Source organism: Barbatula barbatula, assembly GCF_947034865.1.
Source record: "Barbatula barbatula genome assembly, chromosome: 11".
Taxonomy (NCBI): domain Eukaryota; kingdom Metazoa; phylum Chordata; class Actinopteri; order Cypriniformes; family Nemacheilidae; genus Barbatula; species Barbatula barbatula.
Window position 1 is genome coordinate 10,349,966 of NC_136774.1, and position 25,022 is coordinate 10,374,987.

A 25,022-nucleotide genomic window follows, 5' to 3' on the forward strand; every position below is an offset into this window, starting at 1 on the left:
TACTCAGATACTTTCAATTCAATTTAGTTTCTAAGTGATGCTTAATGAGCAGTTCATTTTTATTATTTAAATTACTCTTTTTAATTGTTATTATATATAAAGAATATAAAATAAAAAAGGTAATCATATGGTATGCCTTTTGTAGTCACAAGATCACAGTCAGATTTTCAAAGGGTGAAAAAAGGTCAAACACAAGGATTGTCCTGGATTACACAACATTTTACTTATTAAAATATTCAATTACAATAAAACATAAATTACAAAATTAAACATGCTTTATTGAGTATGTTGCAACACAATATCTAATTAAGCAGGTGTACATCTCCGTGAACACATACATACTTTAAAAGTATATACACTCATTGGAGAGTGGTCAACAATGTGGTCTTGTGTATGCTTAAACAACATACACACCATCAATGTAAATGTCTTTGCCCAATAAAAAAACACATTTAAACATAGACAATGCAATAACACAGCGGTTCTTGAACGTTTCACAACAAGTACCACTTCACAAAATATACCACCAAAATAACACAGGTTATATGTGTAGCTGTAAGGAACCAAGAACATTCTCCTCCTGATACGCACATCTCTGGCCAGAAGCCATGATAGCAGTTTTGTTGAACTCATCAATGTCCACCTCCACCTCTTACCGTCACAGCATGTCCTGTTTTAACATCAATTTACTCATTTATCTCTGTCATAACAGAAAACAGTAAACACATGTATTTGTTAATTTAAGCTTTTAGTCCTTCAAACTAAATACGTGTTGTTGCGCTGCTTCAGGGATCAGTTTCATGAAGGCATTTCCTATATAAGAAATAATTAGTGAGACTCATTAGAGAGCAAGCATGCAATCGAATACCAACATGGTTTTCCTTTCCTCGTGCTTCCCACTACACTTACATTAGAATCCGTGAGCAGGCCCCAGAATTCTTCACGTGCGAGACACCTGGGCGCTTTTTTCACAATACAATACACACCGTTCCTGCACACAACTGAACTGCAATTGTCATGATGAACAGCGGAGGATATCTTTGTGGCCTTAACATTTGTTTGATTATTTGGACTTTGTTTCCTTGTTATTTTGAACCTTTTGCATAGGATTTTTGTGAATTCAGTAAAATATATATTTTGGAAATATATTTCTATGGCCCTCATTCCTTGACTGCTTGGTCTCTCACAATTGTGATGATCAGTACATCACCTGGATCATGATGAACAGCGGAGGATGTCTGTGTGGATACTAGGTTTCCTAAAAATATGAAAACCATTTCAGCAATACAATATAGAGTGAAGAATAATGCACTGCATTCATAACCATACTGACATTTGTATAACAGAATAGATATTTGGAATAGCAAATCTGAAAGGTTACCCATCACTGTGGCTGTTTTTTTATTTCTCCCTCGGTTTTCAAAAGCTGTTGCACCTTCATTGTTTGTTTTTGTTTTGAACATAGTAATAGTGGATGGTATTTCTCATAAAAAAAAGATGGATTAATGATAAAGCATGTTTGAGACTAAAGTGCCATAGAAACTAAAATGATCTTGAGACAAAACAATGGCACTGACATATTTTATGATATATCAATTCTTTGTTGATGATCAAGTTCAAAAATTACCACAAGCGAATTAAATACAAATCTATAAAAACACCCAAAAACATATTACAAATATATTTTTTATTTACATGAAGAAAGTATTTATGTATTAGCATTAAACAGTACTGTCAAAATCAAAGGTAGAGACACCGGTAGCTCTTGTCTGTCTTTTCGCCACAAACTCATCCACGTCCTCTTGAAGAATCAGGACTCTGGTCCGAACCTGAGGATTCGTATAAGGCCGTCTGTGATAGGGCGGTTCCTAAGAAGGAGATTTTCAACAAATGAGCAGAAACGCTGGTATTTGGTACAACAGACAATTCTAACATTCCAACCAGTTATAACAGTTTCCACCTGAAGCAAGAACTTTTATGTCACAAAGCAACACAGAAACGCGACGTGCTCTGAACTCATCTCAGTTCAAACAAACAAAGTTGAGGAGATCAAAGATCATCTAACAACACAGATGCTGTCTTGAACGTTTATACAAAACTTGCAAGAGGTTTTTGTCATCTTTAACTAATCGGGACTTTAGCCCATGACATCACCTTATTTGGGTGATTTTCACGAAATCCAGATTTAGAAGGTGTCCAGCATCAGAATTTTTAAAAAGCCACTGAAGCTAATTTTCTTTTTGCACATATAACATTAAGGTCTGAACTTACTATAAACATTATTTTTAGAAGATTTAAAAAATATTTCTTATAGAATTATTAATTTTTTTTAGATGAAGTCCATAAAAAAGTATCATTACATGACATTACATTAAATATATCGTCAAAAATGTGTATTTTTGGCTAATGTTAAAGTAGAGTCTTATTACTCATGCTCAAAGCTATGTAAAACTCTGGAGAGATACATTTTTCATATTTATTATTTTTTGTAATTTCCTTATTTTCTCTCATTACCGAAACATACGTGATGATTTACAATTTCTTTTATTTAATTGTTTTACTAAAAGAGAACATACACATTTGTCATGTAGCAGAGCTTACTTAAATAAGTAGTGTTGTATAATATGTATATACATTTTAAAACAAAATATGATTATCTAATTATTACTTAATTTGAAAAAAAGATATCTGTTGCGGTAATGAAAATGCCATTTCGGTAATGAGGATCAATGTTTTGGAAATTAGATTCAGCTCACACATTCATGGTTGACAAAGGGGTTTGATGCCTAACCCTATTTTACATATTTAAAACACATAGCCTACAATTTTCAAAAGAACATTCATTTCATAAACAGTGTTTCATTTTCATTCTACACACAACCTTTTTCTGATAATAAATTCATGTTTAGAACTTGAATAGCGGCAACTCAATTTATGAGTTGGTCAAACAACTAAAACAAACAACTGGAATGACTGCTTTGTACCAATCACGTTTTCCCCCAACTGTAACTCATTCATGAGGGTTTTTTGTGTTTTGCCAAAATGTCAGGTAAAATGCAGAAATGTCTAGCAGAGGAGGTGACAGGAAGTGGTTCTGGGATTATGTCCCGTATGTCCTGACGATAGTACCAGACCCTTTCTCCTGGAAATCTGATGCTCGGTACATAGAAGCGGTTCTCCCCTGCACAATTCATGGTGTCGACTTCATACTGCTCTTCAGCAATCTGTTTTAAGAAACATTTTTATAGTCTACTTTTCACCTGAAAAGATATAGTAAAATATTAAATAAAATGTGAGGGGTGTTTGCTAAAATATGTGCTATTTCGCTTTTGACAAGCCAATACAGGCACTTGAATACTCCTGTTAAAGCAACACTGTAGAACTTTTGCTCATGCCTCTCCCATGTGATTGATAAGCGGAACTGTAGATGATGTCGCTGTAAAAGCTTCCCTCTGGGCAGCAGCTGTGAGGCTGCTCAGCTAGCAGCGGGAGTAGAAGTTGTCCAGTTAAGAGGTGTTCTGCCACTGAAATAATTGTAACTAGTAATCCAGCATAATTCACTGGGGTCAAAGAAACTACACCCGTTCACTCCCATTCTACCACTTTGAAAGGGATACGTTTTATAACTTCGACTGCATAATTCTTTAAGAAAATCATATTCAGCTAGGATGCCTTTAGGGTGAGTAAAACATGGGGAAATTTTTATTTGCCAGTGTAATAGCTCTTTTTATAAAATAAAAATATGAAGCACATTTTCCACATGTTTTTCCTTTAGTGTTAAATATTGTTTTGTATTTTATTTTATTTATACCAAAATAGAGCTCCTAGATTTAGAACGTCGGTTCCGAGCCCGCGGAGAGCGGGGCGAGTGGGACCGGTGACACAAGCATAAGTGATTGTGAACCATTTTCACTTGTTTTGGTAAAAATAAAAGTGATAGCAGGTACACTGGAGAGGCAACAACAAGGGTGTTCTGGGGAGGACCATTCTCAGAGGGTCTTACAGATCTCTACGTGCTGTGAAGTATTGGGATGAAATCCTCAACTCTATTGTCAGATCTTATACTGGTGCCGTGCAGAGCCCTCCTGGTGCATGATAATACCCGACCTTATGTGGCCAGAGTCTCCAGGCTGTTTCTGGATGATGAAGGCATTGATGACATTGACTGGCCCCTCATGTTCCCCAGACCTAAATCCAGTTGAGAACCTCTGTGATCTCATATATCCAGAGCCATTAAGTAGCACCATAGACTGCCCAGGAGCTCACTTATGCTCTGATCCAGCTCTGAGAGGAGATTACACAGGAGACCATGTGCCATCTCATCAGGAGTACGCCCAGACATTGCGGGATGTTCATACGAGCACGTAGGGCAATGCACATTACTGACTAACATTATGAGTTACTGTGGTAAAACTTTGAAAGTTGAATGAGCCAACATTAAACAAATTTACAGTGATTTTAAAGTAACAAAGTAAACCTTTGTTAAACTGATCACTCTAAAAGTCTTGTTTTGAGTTCTTAAATATGTTGACAGATAATGTGTGGTCTAACTTCCACATTTCCAAGGCTTGTTTGTGAAATATGGACAACATTGGGGAGTTTTGTACATTTTTAGTATGGCCAGTGGAAGTTCTGCAGGAAATGGGGCATCTTTTTAAATCTGACAAGAATCTCCCTTTTTGAATTGCTATGCATGTTACAAAAGTCCAAACTTGTGTAGTTTCATTATCCAAATAAGCAAAAAAGACTGACGTTTGAGTGCCTTTAAGACTTTGGTTAGTCTACCATTCACAGCACCCAAAGTTTTTTCAGTGCACAACCCTATTAGTAATGTTCAGTAGTTGTCCATCTTATATGATTATTTGAAGCCATCCTTTAGTGACACTGTGTTGGTGGCCTTGTCAATCAAAAACTATAGGATCCTAAAATTGCAGTTAACGAAGATTAAGCAGAGACACGTTTTACCATTACTTCATTTTGGATGCTGTCATAGCAGCTTTTATATTATTTTAAAACGTTACAAATATTTTAATTTCTAAAAAATGCATCTTTTTGGATAACAGCCTCGACATGCATTCAGAGATTTTAATATCACAAACCTATCACATACCTTTTATACGACAAGTAAATTACGAACCAGGACATCGTTTATAAATAACTAATTTCTATCTGAATAAAAGACGCAAAGTGTTGTGCGCGTGCGCCAATGGTCTTAGAAAGTACCAATGTTGAATAACAAACAGCGCCACTAGAGGTCAGTGTCATACCACACTGAGAATACCAGATCTACAGAATCTGTAATCTGCACAGTGAACAACTTTAAAGAAGGCTTTTCTTTCTTAGTGGCGTTTTATCGTTTCTTTAACTTGTATTTGCAATATACACAACTACAACTTTATGAAACGCCGCTGATAGTTACAGATAATTACAAAGAAACACCACACAAGCATTAAAGTGTATATCATACAAGCACAAATGTATGTAATTGTGTATATTTAATATTTAGTTTGATGTGCCTTTCTATGTATCTGTCTGTCTGTAGTCGAGCAGTTAATCGCATGCGTGACTCTCACTGTCGGTCTCGTGTTCATATCACTTGTCGCTCGCGCGCTGAGGATCTGCAGCACTGAGAGTGACATCACAGGGACGTCAATTTAAAAAACCAACTCAACAAAACGTGTCGGCGACTAATTCATTCATGAAAAGACGCTGTTTTAATATATGTGTGTCGTGTAGTTTATCTCGGCGATTACCGCTCTCGACGGTTTAGGCTACAGGTGGAACCGCATCACTGATGCGCTTTACAGGGAACGTGCTTTTTAGTGTCCACTGTTCAGGGTTCATAAACGTCAGACTGGAAGAAAGGTTAATGGGACATATCAAAGACAACCCCTGTTGCCAAAATGAGCGTCTGTACTCACACATCGCGGATTTTGCTGATATTCTTGGCAACTGTACTCACGACTGTCACGCAAGGTATGTGGACTTTCATTAGCTGACCTGCATTGACGAATGATCCGTTTAGGTTTACAGGTCGAAAGTTACCCAAACGAGCCCATGAGGATAACAATGATCTTTAAGGATATGTAAATGTCAGCTTTTGTTTGTGTTGAGAATGTGAAATGTAACGGGAAGGTCAACTGTTGCTGTATAAAGAGAAGCCTGTATTCAGCTGTGAAGACACAGACACGATTGCATGGGCTTTTATATTTAGTTCAACTGTAAAGCAATGCAGAACATGTTCTCCTAAATGAAGACAAATAGCTTTTCGTTTTGAAGTAAGATTATGTATTGTTTGGATTTATAATACCACCAAAAATGAATTGGGATCTAATTGCAATCTTATTTCTTTCTCATTTGTGTCATGTATTGGAGGACTTGTGGTTCTCTTGGTCAGATACAGTAAAAGGTGAAATGAAAAGTTAGTTTAAAGGTTCGTTCTTTGTTTAAAAGTTAAAAAAAGAGTAACAGTGCAATATATAATAGAATAGAATAGAAGCATACTAGCAGGATAAAAATGCACAATTACTCGACAGCTATAATCACTGTGCAGTTGTGCAAGTTTCATATCTATCATATCATATCATATATATAACCTTTCATATCTAAATACTGTGTGTTCCATTACAGAAAAAAGATGTCCGTGCAGTCACAATTGAAAATGGTAACATAAGCTCAATGTAATGTCAGAGTTTACCCAAATATTGTCATTTACTCATTCACTTTAATGATTTTGTTTGAAAATCACAATAACAACCATGCAGAAACGTCCCATTTAAAAGCATTCAATTCATTAAATATGAAACTGTTTATGAAGCCAATATAGGTATAAAACCGATTTGTTCAATACTTTCTGTTTCTCTGGCGTGTCTCAATCCTTTCTGAAGATTGAGGCGGGGTCTAAATAGGATCAGTGTTCATTCTGCCCTAAAAAGTGTTTGTGTAGTTCAGTTTCACTCACACATTCGGTCGGATCACTGATGTTTATTCTGTCTATTCTGCGTTTCAATACATTTGAGATCACTTCTGTGATGTTGCACGAGGTGTATAATGAAGCAAGAAGCAGCAGAGCCGTTATACTGAAACTGCAATGGTTTATTTGCAGGTGTATCAAAGGTATATGAATGTGTTATTTTGTTCTTATGCAACGTTTCATAAACAGAAAGTTAATAAGCACATATGTTATTTACCAGATGTAATCGTTAATTTGTAAATTGTGTTTATTTATTAGCCTATTTATTAATTATGTTAATTTTACCAATGTCATTTATTACAATGATTCAGAAAAAAACAATGTCATTACTTCCCTTTTTTGGAATTCCCTGCCCTGGCCTTAAAATGACATTTCAGCACAGTATGTTTTTTATGAAGCACCATAATGTCTCACAGCAGCCTGGTTATTTTTAACCATGCCTCAATAAAGCCTCTGTTATGCTCAGAAGTTATCACTTGTTTGAAGAATGTACAATTGAACATGACATAGAAAAAAATATGGGTAAATAACAATATTGTGTGAATTGCAGTCGATTGGTGTTTGTTTGCCCATATTGAATTTAGCATGCACACCTGTTTAACTCCTTAGCACCCCATGGTCACACACAAAAAAGATAGGTTTGTAGTAAGTGTAAAAGAAACACAACATTTTGATTTTAGATTAATTGTTCCTTAAACTTTCACCAAACAGATCTCATCCCCCATTAACTCCCATAGTATTTATTTTCTTTACTCTGGCAGTAAATAGTACAGTTTGGATACTGTTTGGTTACTAACATTCTTCCAAATACCCGCTTTGTGTTCAGCAGAACAAAGACATTTATGCAGGTTTAGAACAATTTAAGGTAAAGGCAGACAACATTAAACATTTTTGGTGCACTTTCCCTTTAATATTTGTTAACTTATGATGTAAACCATCATATTACATCCCAAAATAAATGGATTACATTGTTTTTTTTCTAAATTCCATGTGTGTTTTTATTCATTAGCAGATCTGGACAACCAGGAGATCTCTGACGCCACCAAATCCTCATCGCCGTATCCCATGTTACTTCCTGTTAGTTACCAGGTGTTGGATGCTGAATACTTCCTGTTAAAAGAGGCAGGACAGGACATCATGAGGAATTTCAGCATGCAGAGTAACACACAGCCCATTGCTGTTCTCCGGCCGGAGCGTCTCCAAGTGATCAATGCCAGCTACGGCCCTCTCTCCACCAAACAGCAGATCCCCTTAGATTTACTGCAGTCAGTGGAGATATTTCGACCTTCACCACCAGTTTTCGCCTTCAACTGGAGAGTACAGTACTTTGTGTTGACCCGCTGGGTCTATTCGTCTTCCCCCAAATTGCGAGTTCTCTTCTATGTGGCTGGGAGAGACTGGGACAGGGAAGAGAAGGTCAAAGGGTGTAAAGATGAGCTGCCGTGTGTGACTGTGTACTCCTTCTGGCAGACACAGGAAGTCCGCGGTTCCTGCATCATTGGGAACAAGCGTGGGACCTGTATGGCCGAGGTCAACATTCCCGCGGGCTGGTTCAGCCGAGCTGAGGGCAGATCCAGTCGGGAAAGACTTGGGCCGACCCAGGGGAACCCTGTGGAGCTTTACTACCAGGCCCGACCCAGCGCCCACGGGCCTTGTACCGGGAGTGGCGAAGAGGGGAAGAAGTGGGAAGCTGATACTTCCGGGCAGTCCCAAGCTGACTACATACCTGTGACACCCATGCAGAGAATCGGGAGTGTTCGCCTCCTGCAGGTCAAACCAGGGGCCACACCTATGTCTGTGCTCAGACTAGAGGAGACTGTGGTTATCCAGACCTCCTCTAAACCGCTAAAGAGAAACGATATTGCCTCTTTTAGTGTTTATATGAGGAACTCGGCCAACTTGGATACCTTCTCCCTCAGGTGAGTCTTAACTGGACAGACATGCAATGATCTTTGTGAAATGCTTTGCTTCAATGTTTCAAATATTATTTTTGCCAAAGTGGTTTTCTGTTGTTGTAGATAGATATAAGATGTTATAGAAAACATCATAAACAGCATGTTTTTGTTTTTTACGATTGAGTCATCGAGAACATGGGAGGGACCTTGACACCACCATACTCCAAGCTCTCTGCAGGGCTTTGCTATTGAGGGCAGTTCTGTTGCCATACCAGACCCTGAAGCAGCCAGTTAAGATGCTCTCCATAGAGCTGGTGTGGAACTCTTCGGGGTGACAGGGTGTTTTGGCTCACTCCAAACTTTCTGAGGTGTCTCAGAAAGAATTAGTGAGCCTTCTTCACAGCCTCAGCCTCTGTGTAGAGTAACCGTGTGAGCTCCTCTGTGATGTTCATGCTTACTTGAAATAAAAAATACATATTTATTTAAAGACGGTATGAAAAATGTTGTTGACAAGTCAGTGAATACATGAGAAAGTGCGTTGGGATTGTGTTTTGAACACTTTTGACGCGGAGATGTGAAGGGATGCTTTTTTAACAGCACAGAGTAAGTCCGCCATGATAAGATTGGCTTAAAGTGATAGTTCACCCAAAAATGCAATCAATTGCTCACCCTCATGTAATTTCATACTTGTATAACTTACTTTGTTCTGATATACACAGAGAAAGATATCTGGAAGAATGTTAGCTATTTTAAACTCGTAGGAAAAATGTAAAGGTAGTCAAAGGTGCCCCAGAACTGTTTGTGTTCCTAAATTCTTCAAAATATACAATATTTGTTTCCTACTAAACTAGTGGATGATTTCACAGAACTGGAAATTGCTAACAGAACAAAGAAATGTACATAGGTTTAAAACAACCTTCAGAATTTTTATTTTGGGGTGAACTGTCCCTTTAAAGCAGTCAGAGTGTCCTGCATCATAAAGGCGTTGACTAGTAATCCTCATTCCTTGTTCACACATCGCTTCATGACAATGTACTGGTAATGTTACGACCTTCACATTTTTGGGTAAACTATATATCCCCTTAATAAAGATCTCAAAATAACTTTGCGTAAAAGGTTCTTCACAGCGATGCCATATTATCTTTGGTTCTACAAAGAAACATTCGGTCAAATTAACCATCTCTTTCTCACCTTTTTATAACCTGAATAACCAATTTTTTACCAAAAATAACCTTTTGTGAGACAGTATTCTTAATGGAACCATTTAAGCAAAAAAAGGTTCTTCTATGGCATCGTGAAGCACTTTTTTTAAGAGTTTGTAAAAGCAGCAAATGACTCAAATATCAGATGGCGTTACCATGAACAAACAAGTAATAGTGATGTCAACAGAATAAATGTTTTAGTTTTGATTATCTCTTTTTGTGATACACCATTTCTTTTGTTTAAAATGTTTACTCTGTCATCATTTACTACACTCAAACAAAGTAAACCACAGGATTAAACTATTTCAATCATTTAAAACCTACAAAAAACAACTGTCCCATGAGACCTCTTCTCACTTCACTTCAAAGTTTTCTTGTGTTTCTCTTCTTTTGGTGGTCCTAAATGTTCAAATTAGTTTTTGTGTTCATAATATAGTAAAAGGGAAAAATGGCTTCACTTTTTCGATGTTTTAATTTTTAAGTTTAAAACTCACTATCAAGGCCTCTGAGCTGCTGTTTCGTTTTAAATCACGCATGGATGGATCTTAGCAAACGCTCAACCCAGTCATGCTTTGTGAAGAATGACTTCTACTGCTCATCTGAATCTCTGCAGATGTAAATCTGTCGGTTAGGAATCGCCATGATCAATTTCACCTGGAATCACGGTCATATTTTATCACACAGGAAGTGACACGTATCAGAGTTGCATAACAACTGATCATAAATTATGAGGACAGAAAAATGAACTGCTGCTCAGCAATTGTTTTGGTCAAATGATTGAATGTTCATCATTTAGATTTATCTCTCCATATTTACTCTTGAGGATCTCAGTCTGATGTAAAGGTTGTCTTGTTATTTTCAGGATGGGTTTGGTGATAGAAAATGGCTGGTATGCCTTAAGAAATGGCAGCAAAATAGTAACATGAGACACTTGAAAAATTTACCTTTTAAAGAAAAAATTCACCCCAAAATGAACATGCTGTCATCATTTACTCAACCATCTCCTCAACCTGTACGACTTTATTTCTTCTGCAGAACAAAATGGAAGAGATTTTTAAGAATATTGTCTGCTGGCCCACATTTACTTTGGTTTACATTGGTTTTGTGTCCATACAATAGAAGTGAATAGTGGCCAGTGCTGTTTGCTTACCAACTTTCTTCAAAATATCTTCTTTTGTGTTTTGCGGAGGAAAGAAAGTCATAAAGGTTTGAAATGACAAAAGGGTGAGTAAATGATGATATCATTTTAGTTTTTTTGTGAACTATTACTATAAGAAATGTTTTGGAATGACATTTGAATGGTCGGAGTGCAGAACCATTATTTTATGGGTGGATATGTGACAGCACTACAGAGCTGAACAGAATATTATTAATACATTCTTCAAAAAGGCAAATTAAGTGTTTTTTGAATGTTTTATTTAACTCTGTATTTGGCCCATGGACTGTTTATGTCTGTTTCTCCCTACAAGCGTATCTCCAATTGTACAACGGTACATTTGGCCATTTCATATTCTCAGTATAAAGCTCTGGCATTTTGTTTGTATGCGTGTGCGTATGTGCATGACATTTCAAAGCCCACATTCATTCTATGAAATGTCAGCGAATTTTGACGGATAATTGAAAAGCGGACGAGTGATATCAGCCGCTGAGCTCGCTCTGATACTCTCTCTACAGAAGCAGTGAAGTTCTGAACAGTGACGGACGGGAGATGATTTAGGATGGATGTTCTGAACGTTTAGGTCTCAGTAGGTCAAAATCAAAGACGTCTCTGCCATGGATTGATTCTGTTTGCAGTGTTAAATGTCGTGTTGGACAGATGATTCTGGCGATTGTGGAGATGCTAGTGTCAGTGCGGGAAAAGTGTATGTGTGTGAGTGTCTTTCTTGCACAACACTAAATCAGCCTGAGAGTGAGACAGTAGACGTGACAATCCATGTGCCGGTGGTGTCCGGTGTAGACACGGTGTTAAGGTATCCTTCAAGTTGATTCAGCCAAAAATAACAAGTATTTCTTGATTTTGGTTTTTATTTATTTAAATGCATTTCAAGCCGTGAAAATGTAATGGGTCATTTGGACAAACCACTTATTTTTTTATTACAAACATGCATGTAAATAGTCAATACATTTTATCATCATTATTTTGATAGTTCTATCTGAGAGGTCACATGCTCTCTTAGAGTGAATATGCACACTGCGATGGATATTAAGAAAGATTCACAGACTTTTGTGCAAGAAAACCAAAGAAACAACACAGCAGTCCCAGAATCCTCTATGCCAATGCCCAAGATTAGAGCTCTCTTGACCCCTTTACTAGAAACAGATTACATTTTGCAAAGCAGTACAGATGGTCTTACACGCACATGCACGAGCACACACACATATACAATCGGATGCTTAAAAACCCCAAATTTTATGAAATAACAAAGACATAACATAAGTATTACATGTACAAAACATGCACATTTACTGTTTTCATTGATGAATTTAAAATGTTCCCTGTGTTTAATCTCAATCTCAAGATCCATTACAAAGCAGTCAAGCAGACTGTCAGCCCTGCTGAGACTAATAATATCGGACCCTATAGCTATTTATATACAGTATAAAATATGTGAATAAATGTATTTTTACATATAAATGTTTTACATACATGTATTTTCCACATTTTCATTTAAATTCCGCATTTATCGATGTATTGTGGCCATTCCAGTATTTCAATGAGACCAAACCTCAGGAGTGTCTTAAACTGACAGCAAGAAATGTGAAAATGTGACTGTTGTATTGCTTAAAAGTGAAAATGAACATGTTTTCTTTTCCAGTATTTGAGGTCTGAAAAAATCATCTTTTCCGTTATTCTGACCTGTTTCTTTAGTTTTCATTTCATTCATGCAAATAGAAACAATATTTGTACTTTAAGTTTGGGATACATTTTGTTCACAGAATGAAAAATGATCATTTACCCAAACACATACCTATAAATAACACATTTTAAAATCAGAAAAACGATCTCTGAAATGATCTGTATGTGTACACTTTAACTGCTTTTTATCATTACACGTATTTTGACTCACTGTCAGTTCTGGTTTGGGGAAGCTTTTAGAACGTAGTCCCACATCTCTAATGGTCCCTTTGGCTAAACAGCTTTGCGGCACAATATATTGAGCTTTGGGCACATAATGGTGCTGTATTATGATCAATATTACAATATCATATTGATACTGTGCCATGATGATGCTTTAATATGCGGCAAGCGGGACAGTTTACAAAATGTTAGGCTTTAATAATTTGACTAGTGTATCCTCAGACATTAGATACATGAGGTTCTAACATCATATCCATGTGTGCTGATCGAGCATTTCATTTCAAAGTCATGAGCATTACAAGGAAGTCAGTTCAAGTTTTGCTCCTATAAGCTTGCACTCTTCTGGGAAGCCCTTCAGATTTGAGAGCATCAGTCAGATCCCACACTCGTGTGGGACATTTGATTGACATGGGCTGTAAGCAGTAGGTATAGGCTTTTTTATAGATTCAAGCATGGCCAAATTGAGCATATAGTTTTATAGTTCTGTAGATGGGGTTGATGTGACCGTTCAGATATGGCCAGCTGAGTCGGATGTGGATGTCATTGATTTTCCGTCCACTGAAAGGAAACAGGGACAAACATGCCTTTCTTTAGCCACACTGTCAGGCTCAACTTTACACTCTCTGAGCAGACTATCCTTACCTTATCTCGCCCTGACACACACCCACTCAATAATACAAAAAAATCCACTTACTCAAGTTTAATGTCTGTCAACTAGCTCACAATTATATCTGTTATAGCTGTGTGGATACGCTTCTGTGGTTTTATTTTGTGTTTTGAGAATTATAGTTGGAGAGGATTGTTATTTGACCATTTTGATCTTTCAGATCACTTCCGAAATATTCTTCTTTTGAACTTTACTCACTCAATCCTTGGGTTGCGATGCTTACATTTCATTTTTCCTAACAGGGCCATGGTAAAAAAGGGTGTGTCTTTTCGCAAAGCTACACCTAGCAACATATTACTGTGGGACGTCACCCTGGATACAGGCCCGGATGGAAGCGTCGGAGTAATCTGTCAGAGAAAGTCAAATGCAACTGGAAAACGGTGAGCGTTTTGAACATATTTATATGTACACTAAAAAGTTTGCTTTGGTACTCGCTGGTGTCTCTGAAAAAACATTATCGGCAAAGAATTGGGGGCGGTTTCCTATAAAGGATTAGCTAACTAGGACTAGCCAATTTAAAAAACATTACTGGTGTGCATCTTGAGACAACACAATCACAATGATAGATTTTTTGATATGTCAATGTAAGTTGTTTTCGATCAAGACACCTCTAACGTTTAAGTTAGACTATAAATCCTGTCCGGGTAACTGCCCCTTAGTGTCCATGCATGCAAACAGTGGTCCTAAAGGGACAGTTCACCTAAAAATAAAATGTTGTCATCATTTACTCAACACAAAAGAAGAGATTTTGAAGAATGTTGGTAACTGAACAACAGCGGTAGTTATTCACTTGCATTGCTTTTGTCCACATAACAGAAGTGAATGGGCAATGCATTTGGGCTGTTACCAACATTCTTCAAAATATCTTTTGTTCTGCAGAAGAAAGTCATACAGGTTTGAAATGACAAGAGGGTTTTGAGTGAACTATCCCTTGAATGTTATGTGTACTGTTATGTTCATCCTTGTTTTTAGTCAGTTTATTAGTCCTAATGTTCTCAGAATGCTCTGAATTTCAAGCAACACATCTGGTTAAATTGTTTAAAGTTCAATCATGTTGACACATTGGACACAAGTTGGTTCTGTAATCTGCCGATCAATTGAGATCAGACACTGATTTGTCCTCTACTTATGAGCTACTTATGGCTCTTGACATGTAATCTGTCAGCCAATGAGAATAAAGTCTGTGTGTGTATGTTTACTATATAAACTCCTCTAGTCAGTGAAGACCAAATAAATAAACTTCTTCTATCTGTAAGCACGTTTAATTGTTTATTCGAAAAGTTTTTATGACCTAACCTCACAAACGTTTATGTGTATGTATGGGATTGAGCTCCGTATGAATGTGCATGCCAGGGTCATACAGGTGTCAGTTGAGGCTTATAAGGAAGACTCCAGATAATTCTCTTTTGTCGGTGTCATAGGATGAGTTCAGCATATTTATTATTTGTTAATATTTCACTTTAAAAAATGACACAACAAAGATTTGTTGTTGGTAAACAGTTTTGTTTGAACGCCACACTGTAAAGAGATTTGCAAAATAGTATGTGAAATAATTTTGCTGTGCCAGAGTTATTATAGATTTGATTTTAGTTTTATTCATATTTTAAATTAGAGATGTTCCGAAACAAAGCTAGTGGGTATTACTAGGTCTTGTTTTAGAAAATGGTATCGGATCGATACATAGATTTAAGTACTTGCCGATACCGTTACAAGAATTTAATGTGGTATCGGTGGCATTTCCAAGTATCGGTATTGGAACAAACCTATTTTACATTAGCTTTTATAATTTTGGTCTAAACGAATGCTTTTGTCATTTTATTATTGACTTGTTTATTTTTATGTTGCCATAAGACTACATTACACAAGACATAGACAGTTATTGGTAAATTTATTTGTAGTTTTTGTTTATTATTAAAATTTTATTTTTAAGGCATTTCCTAACATTTATATTTTTCATTTAGTTTAAGTTTTTCAATAATTTTGTCAATATTTGATTTGATTTCAATGAATGGAAACTAAAATAACCGTGTGTGGTGTGCATTTGTGTGCATTAAAGCTTGATCTGAGGTTTTGCATAAAAATTTGGTCAATAATTTGTTGCCTAGACCTACAGAAATGTACTATTCATTTGATAAACTGGATCTGAGAATGGCACAGATGGCTTTACTCCAAGACCTTGCTAAGCATGTTTTCAGGAAAGATTTTGTATATGACCCAGCAATGGCTCAAAACCACCCATCGTATAAATTTAAATCCAGTAGTTGGGTTTTTGACACCAGTAACTGGCCTGGGTTGAAAAGAACCCAGCATTGTGCAGTTTAAAAAATAATTGTCTTTTGGCTTCACAAATATATCATTGCGTGCAGAAAATATGCTGGACGTGCAAAATACACATTTAGACTCCTTTTTCATTGATAAAGCTGTGGATTTTAAAGCTGTAACATTTGAGATAGATGCTTCAGCTTAATGGGGGTCATATGTTCTGATAAATGTCATATAGTTGAATCCTTTAATATGGATTCCTGAAAGGGTGATATCACACAAGCTCAGACCCTGTTTATTTTCTTGTAATGCACACTACTAGTCTTAATCTGAACCGTTTATCGTTGAAGGTTATTTGAAAGAATGTGTTAAACTACAGGAACACCTCTGATATTTTTAATGGCACGTTCTCTTTCAGATTAGGAAAACTACAAGCAATTCTACAGATGGATTTTGAAGTGGAGGACGTAAGCAGTCAGTCTGAGATTCAGGTGATTAAGTGGGAGTTGACGCTTCCCGATGATGTCAGAAAGATGGGCTTGTCAGAGGGCATCATGCGGATTTTCACCACTCAGAGGGACTTCGTAGGCTTGGCTCCTCTTGTTATGGTATGTAATTCTTTGCATATATTAAAAGACTTTACTTCCACGAAAAGAGCAGGAAAAGTAATCTGGAAATTCTTAAATAAAGAATGTGTTATTGTGCCAATGTGTAGATCATCACAAATAGCCTTTACATTTATTTCACACAAAATCCAGTGAAACATTTGAGTTTTTCTTTCACTTCTTTTGTTGCAAATAGATAGTATAGACCGTTCTATTGGCCATGTGTACCTGGACTTTGTTGCTTTGAAACCGTCCATAGTCCCACCACTTTATTGTGTATTGCTGTAGTTCGTTTCAATCATATAAGGGGGTCCCTCCTCACCCACCAGGATGATGCAACGGCAACCACAGTGCGCTCAACACACACCAGCTATAGGTGGAGAGAGAGATAGAACCAATTCAGAGGGTGAGGATTAATAGGAGACTATTATTGACAAAAGCATCTGGCCAGGACACCAGGGTTACATGGGATTTTAATGACCTCGGTGTAACATCTTATCCAAAGGACGGTGCTTTTTTATAGTATAGTGTACCAATCAATGATGGAGTTGAAGTTTATTAGGAGACACTTGCCCTGGCCTCACTAACACCTCTTCCAGCAGCGACTTAGCATTCCCAGGAGGTCTTTCATACACATACTGAGCAGGGTCAGCCCTCCTTAGCTGCAAATGGGCAACTAGTCTTTGGCCACAGGGTGATATGGCTGTAGCAAAGTTGAATAAAGGAAGGTAGGAAGGAGGCGGGAGCCGGCGAACGTAACTCAACATTAATTTAAATAAACAAACAATAAAACAAAGTTAACATGCCATACAAACACAACATAAAGTCCAGGCCTGGTCCAGCCAATCTTGATGGTCTCGCTCGTTGGTTGACGCATGGGCGAGTTGTTTCTTTTGCCTTGCCAAGAATTGCCTAATAAGGGACTAAGAAAAGCTTTTACAAAAAGGATATCAACCACAGAAATTCTTTGTTATACGTCCAACTCGTTTTTGGACAAGTTGACCATGTCAAGCATGAAAAGACAGCACGTTTAACATAGTAAATAGGTCAGAATGCATGTGTCATGATTCCGCTATCATGTCATGTTTATTCTTGTTCTTGCAGTGGAGTCATGGCATAGCCTAGGGTTTTGTGTGAGAAGGACATGGCATGGCTTAGATATTGGCTGTCATGCGCTTTCTCGTGTCTCGTCTATGGCCCCGCCCCTCTCATTCCTTGTTAGCTTCCCTTCAGTGTTTTATTATCCACACCTGCCTATTGTTAATTATCCTTTGTTCGTCTCCCTATTTAATGCCCTTGTATTCTCTGTCCTGTGCTCATTTGTTCTTGTGCATCGTGGCACCTGCATGCCCTTGGTAACTGCGCAATTGAGGATTTGTCCCTATGCTGTGTCCCAGCATTATCATCCTTTTTTTTGTTACAGCTGGTTACCCTCCTTGAGTTTTTTGTTCCTGTTTTTGCTGTCTTTGTTATCCCCTGTATTTTACCCCTCGTGGGTTTTTGTTTTCTGTTTTTATTTATTAAAATCTTGTTATTCTTGATGTTCATTGATCTTTTTTAGAGATATATCTATAGGATTTGTCGAAATCGAAAATATGACCAGCTTCTTCCGCAGGACCTGTAACTTTGACCTTTGGTTTGTGTCCAAACATGAGCAGATTTATATTACATTTATATTGATCAGATGTGTTGTGAACCAGCTCAAATATACAGCTGGACTTCATCCCAGAGCAGAGGAGTACAGAACAGGAAAGTGAATGGCCGAACCTCTGAGAAGAATTGGACCTTGCTAATCCAGAGAGCATTTTATTGTGTACAACCCATAATATGTTCTGGATCCATCTTTAATTAGATTTGATGGGCTTTTTGGTGTCTGCTATCACATACTACTATTATTGAATGTGGTTCTGTAGTTCATAATGAAAGAAAAATACAGATTCATCTAAACGTTTTTATCAGTGAACAAAGCATTACAGTTTGATCCAACCAACCATCCAACGCAAACGGTAAATGTCTTATTTTAATAAAGCAAAATCGATATATCTTACAGTATGCTTATTATTTTAATGCATTGCTGAAAAACAGTTTCAATAATGTCAGCTGCCATTGTGCATCTGTCAGGAGCTTTAAAGATCAAAGGGTTTCACCATTATTTTGGATCCTCATATTTCACTGTAGGCAATATCGGAAAATAAGGATTTTCAGTTTTCACCCACTAGATAATCCTTTTTTCCTTTCCATTTGTTCTCATCACAAATTACTTTTGATTACATAAACGTCTATCAGCGCCGTTACCACATTATGAGTCTGTAGCCCAGATTATCTAAAGATCTAAAGATAATCTGGTCTAAAAATCTGTACCTTATTTTAGGTGTTATATTATTTCATGCCAGTCGTGCTGAAAAAGGCACTAAATTCATCACATGCTTTTATAACTTACCCTCTATTTTTGGAGCTATTGAAGCTTAGCACAGTTTTGTGACCCAACCTTTTACTTTAATCTCTGTTTCTGTCTAGGAAACAGAGCTGTTGAACACTGCTGTGCTGACCGGTAAGAGAGTTACGGTGGGAGTGAGAACAGTTGCTGTGGAACAGGACGGTTCTGTGATGGATGTCTCTGAATTTACTGACTGCAGCTCCACAGATGAAGATGTACTGAAGGTGTGTGTGCATGTCCGTCTTTCATTAACAATGCAAGTACGTATACAACACAAAACAATTGATTTATTTAGAATTAGAGATGCACCGATATATCGGACAATAATCGGTATCGGTTGATAAAAGCAATGATTCACACTATCGCCCGATAGTTTCAAAACAGCCAATGATTGGGGCTGATATATCCTGTCAATCAAAAGAGGTCTGGAAAATGCAATGAATTTGTGCTCCGTATATAGAAAATGTAGAGAAACATCACCAGTTTGACGTTTCGATATTAATACTGTAGTACTGATGTAACCATTCACTCAGCTCACAATACGATTTGTTCACGGTTTATGTTTACAAAATGAGTTGATGCAAATTAGAAATGAACATCTATTTCTCAAATGCTGCACATTTCTTTGTATAATACAAATATGTTTATGTCAAATAGCAAAACTACACTGCAATTTGAAAACAAATTACAATTTAAACAAAAAATAATACAAAACAAGTCTCTTTAATATAAACAAACTGAGACTTGTCTGTGCTTTTCTTGGATTTTTTACATTTAAGAAATATCACCATATTCATGTTTACCAAGTTTGCAGTAAAACACATCGGCCCCTGCTGTTCAAAACATGTATTGCGATTCCTTTAACATCTCAACCGACTTGAATCGTCACATATTATAAACGATTTTTAGCCGGCTCACGGTGAATCTTTACATCCCTGATTTAAAGTTATTATGTAAATGAATAACAATCTTATAAGATTCTCTAAAGTTGTAAGATTGCAGATGCTTAAACAGCTACATCACACACTAACTAAAGTTTAAAAAAGTGAAATCCCACCTCTTTTTGGGTAACTGTTCCCTTAATACGGACATGAAATTAAGCTAAAATGCTTAAATCTGTAGTTTTACACTTGTAAATGCTGATCTGAACTGAAATTATTCCCAAAATGGGAATGGTCCCAAAATGCCTGTTTTGGTCCCAAAATGCGTGTTTGCACTGATGCTAAGCACCAACAAATCCTCTTAAACAAAATTCCTCACAAATCCAGCAGAACATGAAAACCAGCTTGCTTGGTGACAAGAATAACGACGTGTACGTTTTTAATGTCCTCAGGTGTCCGACGGATGTGACTTTGTCTATATGAATGGAAAAGAAACCCATGGGCGACTGAGGACGCTGGTGAACTTCACCTACAGTTACCTGAGCGCACAGCTAGAGATGAAGGTTTGGTTTCCACGTCTTCCACTGGATATAGAAGTGTCTGATACAGAGCTCAGTCAGATCAAGAGCTGGAGAATCCCTATCATCTCTAGCAAGAGGTACATACACACAGTTTAACCAAAAGTGTGGACTAACATTTGCCTGCCTTTCTCTTGAGGTATAAAATTTGAAGAGTAATTGTGTCTCTAAATGCCATTTTATGTGTCAAAAAGTGTGCATTGTATCTCAAATACAACATTCTTTACAGTCTTTAGTGAAACATATTTTTTAGCGTTGGCACGGTTTGCACATCATGACCGGATGACACTGCCTATTGTACGTCTACTCTCAGACAGGGTCAAGTGGATTATGTATTATGAAAACATTTTGCAAGATTGTGCAAGGTTATGAGATGCTTATAGGGTTAAATACGAGGTTAAATACGATTGCATAATGGATTACATGAGACCAAAACAGCCTCTCATTATTTTACCCTCTGATCCAATCAGGCGCTTCAGTGATTTATGTGTTTATGGACTTTCGTCTTAAGTTATATGAACTGTGTTTAAAGGAACAGTTCACCTCATTTACTCACCCTCAAGTTGTTCCAAACCTGTATACATTTCTTTGTTTTGTTGAACACAAAAATGTAATGAAAATTGGAAATTGTGTCCTGAATGGGGCACCATTGACTACCATAGTAGAAAGAATTATTGTAGCTATCATTTTTTGTTCTGTTGAACACAAAAGAAAATATTTTGAAGTACAAACAAACAGTTTTGACCTTTGACAATCATTTTAACATTCGTCCAAATATCTTTCTTTGAGTTCAATGTATACAGATTTGGAAAAACAGAGGATGGGTAATACATGACAGAATTGTAATTTTTGGGTGAACTGTGCCGTTAAATATTACTATACTGTACAAGCACATGGCGTCACTCTCATATATACTAGTATGAAGACAGTAAGAGAATGATATTGTATAACCAGTTATCATTTACATCTATACTGTATGTGCCTGACAGTAAAGTAGGCTGGAGCAGTGAGGAGGAACGTAAGGGCAAAGGATGTATGCTGCAGTTCCAGCACGCTCTGGTTCGAGTCTTCACTCACTTTGTGGCGAAGCCGTCAGACCCTCGGGAGCCCCAAGCCTTCTTTCTTGGCTCTGACTGGCAGGTGGATGTGACCAAGCTGGTGCGGTACTTTTTAAAGGTGGATGACCCTAATATTGCTCACCTGCAGGCGGGCAGAATTCTGTCTGGACAAGATGTAGGCACCACTTCTTTAAAGGTGAAAGGTCAACAGGATGTTACATCATCGATGTTGATCTCGTACACTGATTCCTTTTAACCATGTGTTTGTTCATTAGATTCTCTCTCCGCTGTCTGACTCTATACTGGCAGAGAAGACAGTGAGGGTTGTGGATGATCGAGTGACCATCACTGAACTGGGCCTACAGTTGGTCAGCGGTCTCGCGCTCAGTCTGCAGCTCAGCACAGGAAGCAACAGAGCCATCAGCGCCACGGCCACCACACAGGAAGTGCTCAGCAATCCCAAACAGGTACCTCATATGAAAATAGTGGGTTATATAATGATACATATATTAATGTGTAAGTGTGCTAAAATAAGCGCAAAACAAAGTCCAGCTTTATTTGACTTTGACTTTCTTGTTACAGGAGGCAGTACTGAGCTCCTGGCTTAAGTTTAGCGATGGCTCCCTCACCCCTCTGGATATTTATGATCCTTCACACTTCCGCCTGACCGTGACATCACTGGATGAGGGTGTAATCTCTGTCAAGGACTCAGCCTTGACTGTTGTGGCCGAAGGTGAAGGTCAAGGAACGCTGGTGAGAGCAGAGATGACCATTTGTGAGGTGTGTCAAAAATCTAAACGTAAAAGCACTCTAGCTGTGGGCACCGGCAGCGTTACCGTAAAGTTCCAGATGAACTGCGAACTTCCCGAAAATGCCAGCATTAACAAAAGCTGCATCAGCAATATTACAAATGGGACGGGAGGTAGCGTAGGACCACCACCTGGTAGGATTGTGAACAGCAGTGAAAGCGGAAAAGGAGAGATGGTGAACATTGAGAGGAAGAAAGACCAGACTGAACAAGTTCCAAGCAGAAGTTCAGAGTCCGAGCGAGAGGAAAGCTCTTTGACCACAGCGCAAGACTCGACTGCTGGGAGGATCGCAAATGATCTGGGAATGGGTCGAGCTGATGACGCCTCGGCCGGAGTGAGCAAACCTGGGAATATTGTGAACAGCGGCGATCTCTCGAGTACGGGTAAAGCAAACGCTGATGGCGGTGCAAGAACTTCTTGGAATGCTAATGAGGTTCCGGAGATCTCAATGGTTAACACTGGAAAAGCTTCTGGGAACTTGTTGAATTTCCCTCCAAAGGAGGAAACACCCAATCAGAAAACCCCAAACAATGACTATGGAGACGATGAGGATGACGGTATTGATGGACCACTCCTAAACCGTCCTCTTACAGACCTCGAGATCGGGATGTATGCCCTACTCGGCGTCTTCTGCCTGGCCATCGTAGTATTCCTGATAAACTGTGTGTCATATCTGGTCAAGTTTCGGCACAAGCACACACCCCCTCAGGTTCCCGAGCATCCTGGCCATCGGCATGACTGGGTATGGTTGGGAACCGATGCCGAGCTGGTTATGAATGTCACCGGAAGCCTGGTGCAGCAGGACACTCACGACACGGCTGTGATCGACATCGCACCGAGCACTGAACCGGTGGGCACTCTTACACGAAGGACCTCCTGTCAGGTGTCTTCAGTTTCCAATGATTCTGGTGTTGGGAGTGTTGGATCGCTTGGAGCAAAACCAATAATAAGAGAGTCCCTACACTCACCCACCAGCAAGAGGAAGAGGGTCCAGTTTACCACGTTTACATCCCTAGAAAGACAAAATTCACACAAGACATTACCACTAGAGAATGGACGTGGGATTAACTGGGTGGGCAAAGAGGAGCTTTGTAGCCCACCTGAGATGCCAGATCTTGAGTCTTTTGAACAGTTGTGATTGTTGACTCACATGCAAGATGATATTTGTACCCATGTTGTTTATTGGCACATTCCCACCGTGGGAACGGTGTGTTACCACCACAGAAACCGGGATCAAAACAAAATTCCAGGTAAAAATGTCCCCCAGAAAGGAAAAACAAACCACCATTTTTAAAAGTTTGTTACGGTGCGTGTAGTTTCAGCTGTTTACTGTTTGAAATGGATGAAAAATATGACAGATGGACTAATGATTAGGTCCAAGCTTTATTAAGTGTTTTTGCTAAGGATGAAATCCAACGGGAATTGGAAACGATGACCTGCAATGAAAAGGTATACAAAAATATCGAGTGGGTTATGCACAATGAGTGTCCGTCACTTTATGTGATGTCATCGTTATTCAACATTACCGCCCCCTCCTGGACTGGGAGTAGCCGTCACATGCAGTCCTACGTCACAGGACTGATTTGCCGAATCTTCACAGTACTTTAGACCTCTATGGAAACTCAGACAGCAACAGGACTGGGCAGGAAAATGTTCCTCTGAAAAATTTTCTTGGGACAAATTATTCCAGGTAATTTCGGTGGAAATGTGCCATTTGTCACTTTGGTCACCTCAATGCCTTCTGGGATGAAGTTGCTAAGGGTGTGATGTTTTAATTATGATCAGGCTTATAAGGTGATGTATTCTGCATTGTAAAGGGGGGAAAAGGGGTTTTGTGTTCCTCAACAGTAGATATTGAAGGACTAAAGTACAAATTGTCAGTTTGGCACTTGGATGACACAAACTAAAATGCACTGCAATAACAGTCATAATCTACCGTTTATTACAGAATCCTTCCATTTTTTATACAAAAGCACATGGGATGTACAGATTAAAGTTCACTTTGTATGATATTTTGCCACCCTGCATTTATATGCACAGTCTGAATTTAGTTTTCTTTAAAAATCCACAAAACATTATAAGGCAACGTTGTTTGTGCTGTTAAATAAATTATTGATCAAAGTATAAACCGTGCCTACAGTATGGATGCACGCGCCTGACCCGAAGTTAACTTCTGGTCTGTGTTTGGATATAATGTTATTTATTTTATATTTAGTTTGTCAATATAAATTTGTAATAATATTTTATTGTATATAAATTGTAATACATTAAATTGAAACTACTCAACAGTTATTGATTCTTTGCGGTCTACCAGAAGTTATGTTTGGGCCACATAACGTTTGCCACTGAAACCTTCCATACAGCGAAGGTCAAAAGGGCCCAGTCAGTTTCAACACCCACTTGCAGTAGCGGTTTTAGGCACGGCGCTCAAAGGTGGTCTCGCCCGGGGTGCAATTCAATGTAGAACCGCCACTGCACACTTGTCAGTGCAAGCAATGAACACTTTCATTTACAAAAACAACAAAATATGAATGCATTACATCTATGGTGAAAGAAATGCAGGATGGGTTGAAGTT

General features: G+C 38.1%; 1 protein-coding gene across 1 annotated transcript; it reads left to right on the plus strand.

Annotated features, from left to right (window-relative positions):
* Window positions 1-5,553: 5,553 nt before the first annotated feature.
* LOC306900106 (transmembrane protein 132D) lies at window positions 5,554-24,728 on the plus strand. The gene is made up of 9 exons (XM_079466822.1): window positions 5,554-5,976; window positions 7,983-8,892; window positions 14,059-14,196; window positions 16,497-16,686; window positions 19,201-19,344; window positions 20,454-20,659; window positions 21,569-21,833; window positions 21,913-22,104; window positions 22,220-24,728. Exons 1-9 carry the CDS (start codon window positions 5,904-5,906, stop codon window positions 23,582-23,584), a joined length of 3,483 nt encoding a protein of 1,160 aa, XP_079322948.1. The 5' UTR covers window positions 5,554-5,903; the 3' UTR covers window positions 23,585-24,728.
* Window positions 24,729-25,022: the final 294 nt, after the last annotated feature.

Excerpts from the sequence above, each read along its gene's own strand:
- LOC306900106 (XM_079466822.1), top strand. The coding sequence starts at position 5,904 with ATGAGCGTCTGTACTCACACATCGCGGATTTTGCTGATATTCTTGGCA. Across the intron at positions 14,197-16,496 it reads TCAAATGCAACTGGAAAACG|ATTAGGAAAACTACAAGCAA; the intron begins GTGAGCGTTTTG and ends GTTCTCTTTCAG. Across the intron at positions 21,834-21,912 it reads TAGGCACCACTTCTTTAAAG|ATTCTCTCTCCGCTGTCTGA; the intron begins GTGAAAGGTCAA and ends TTTGTTCATTAG.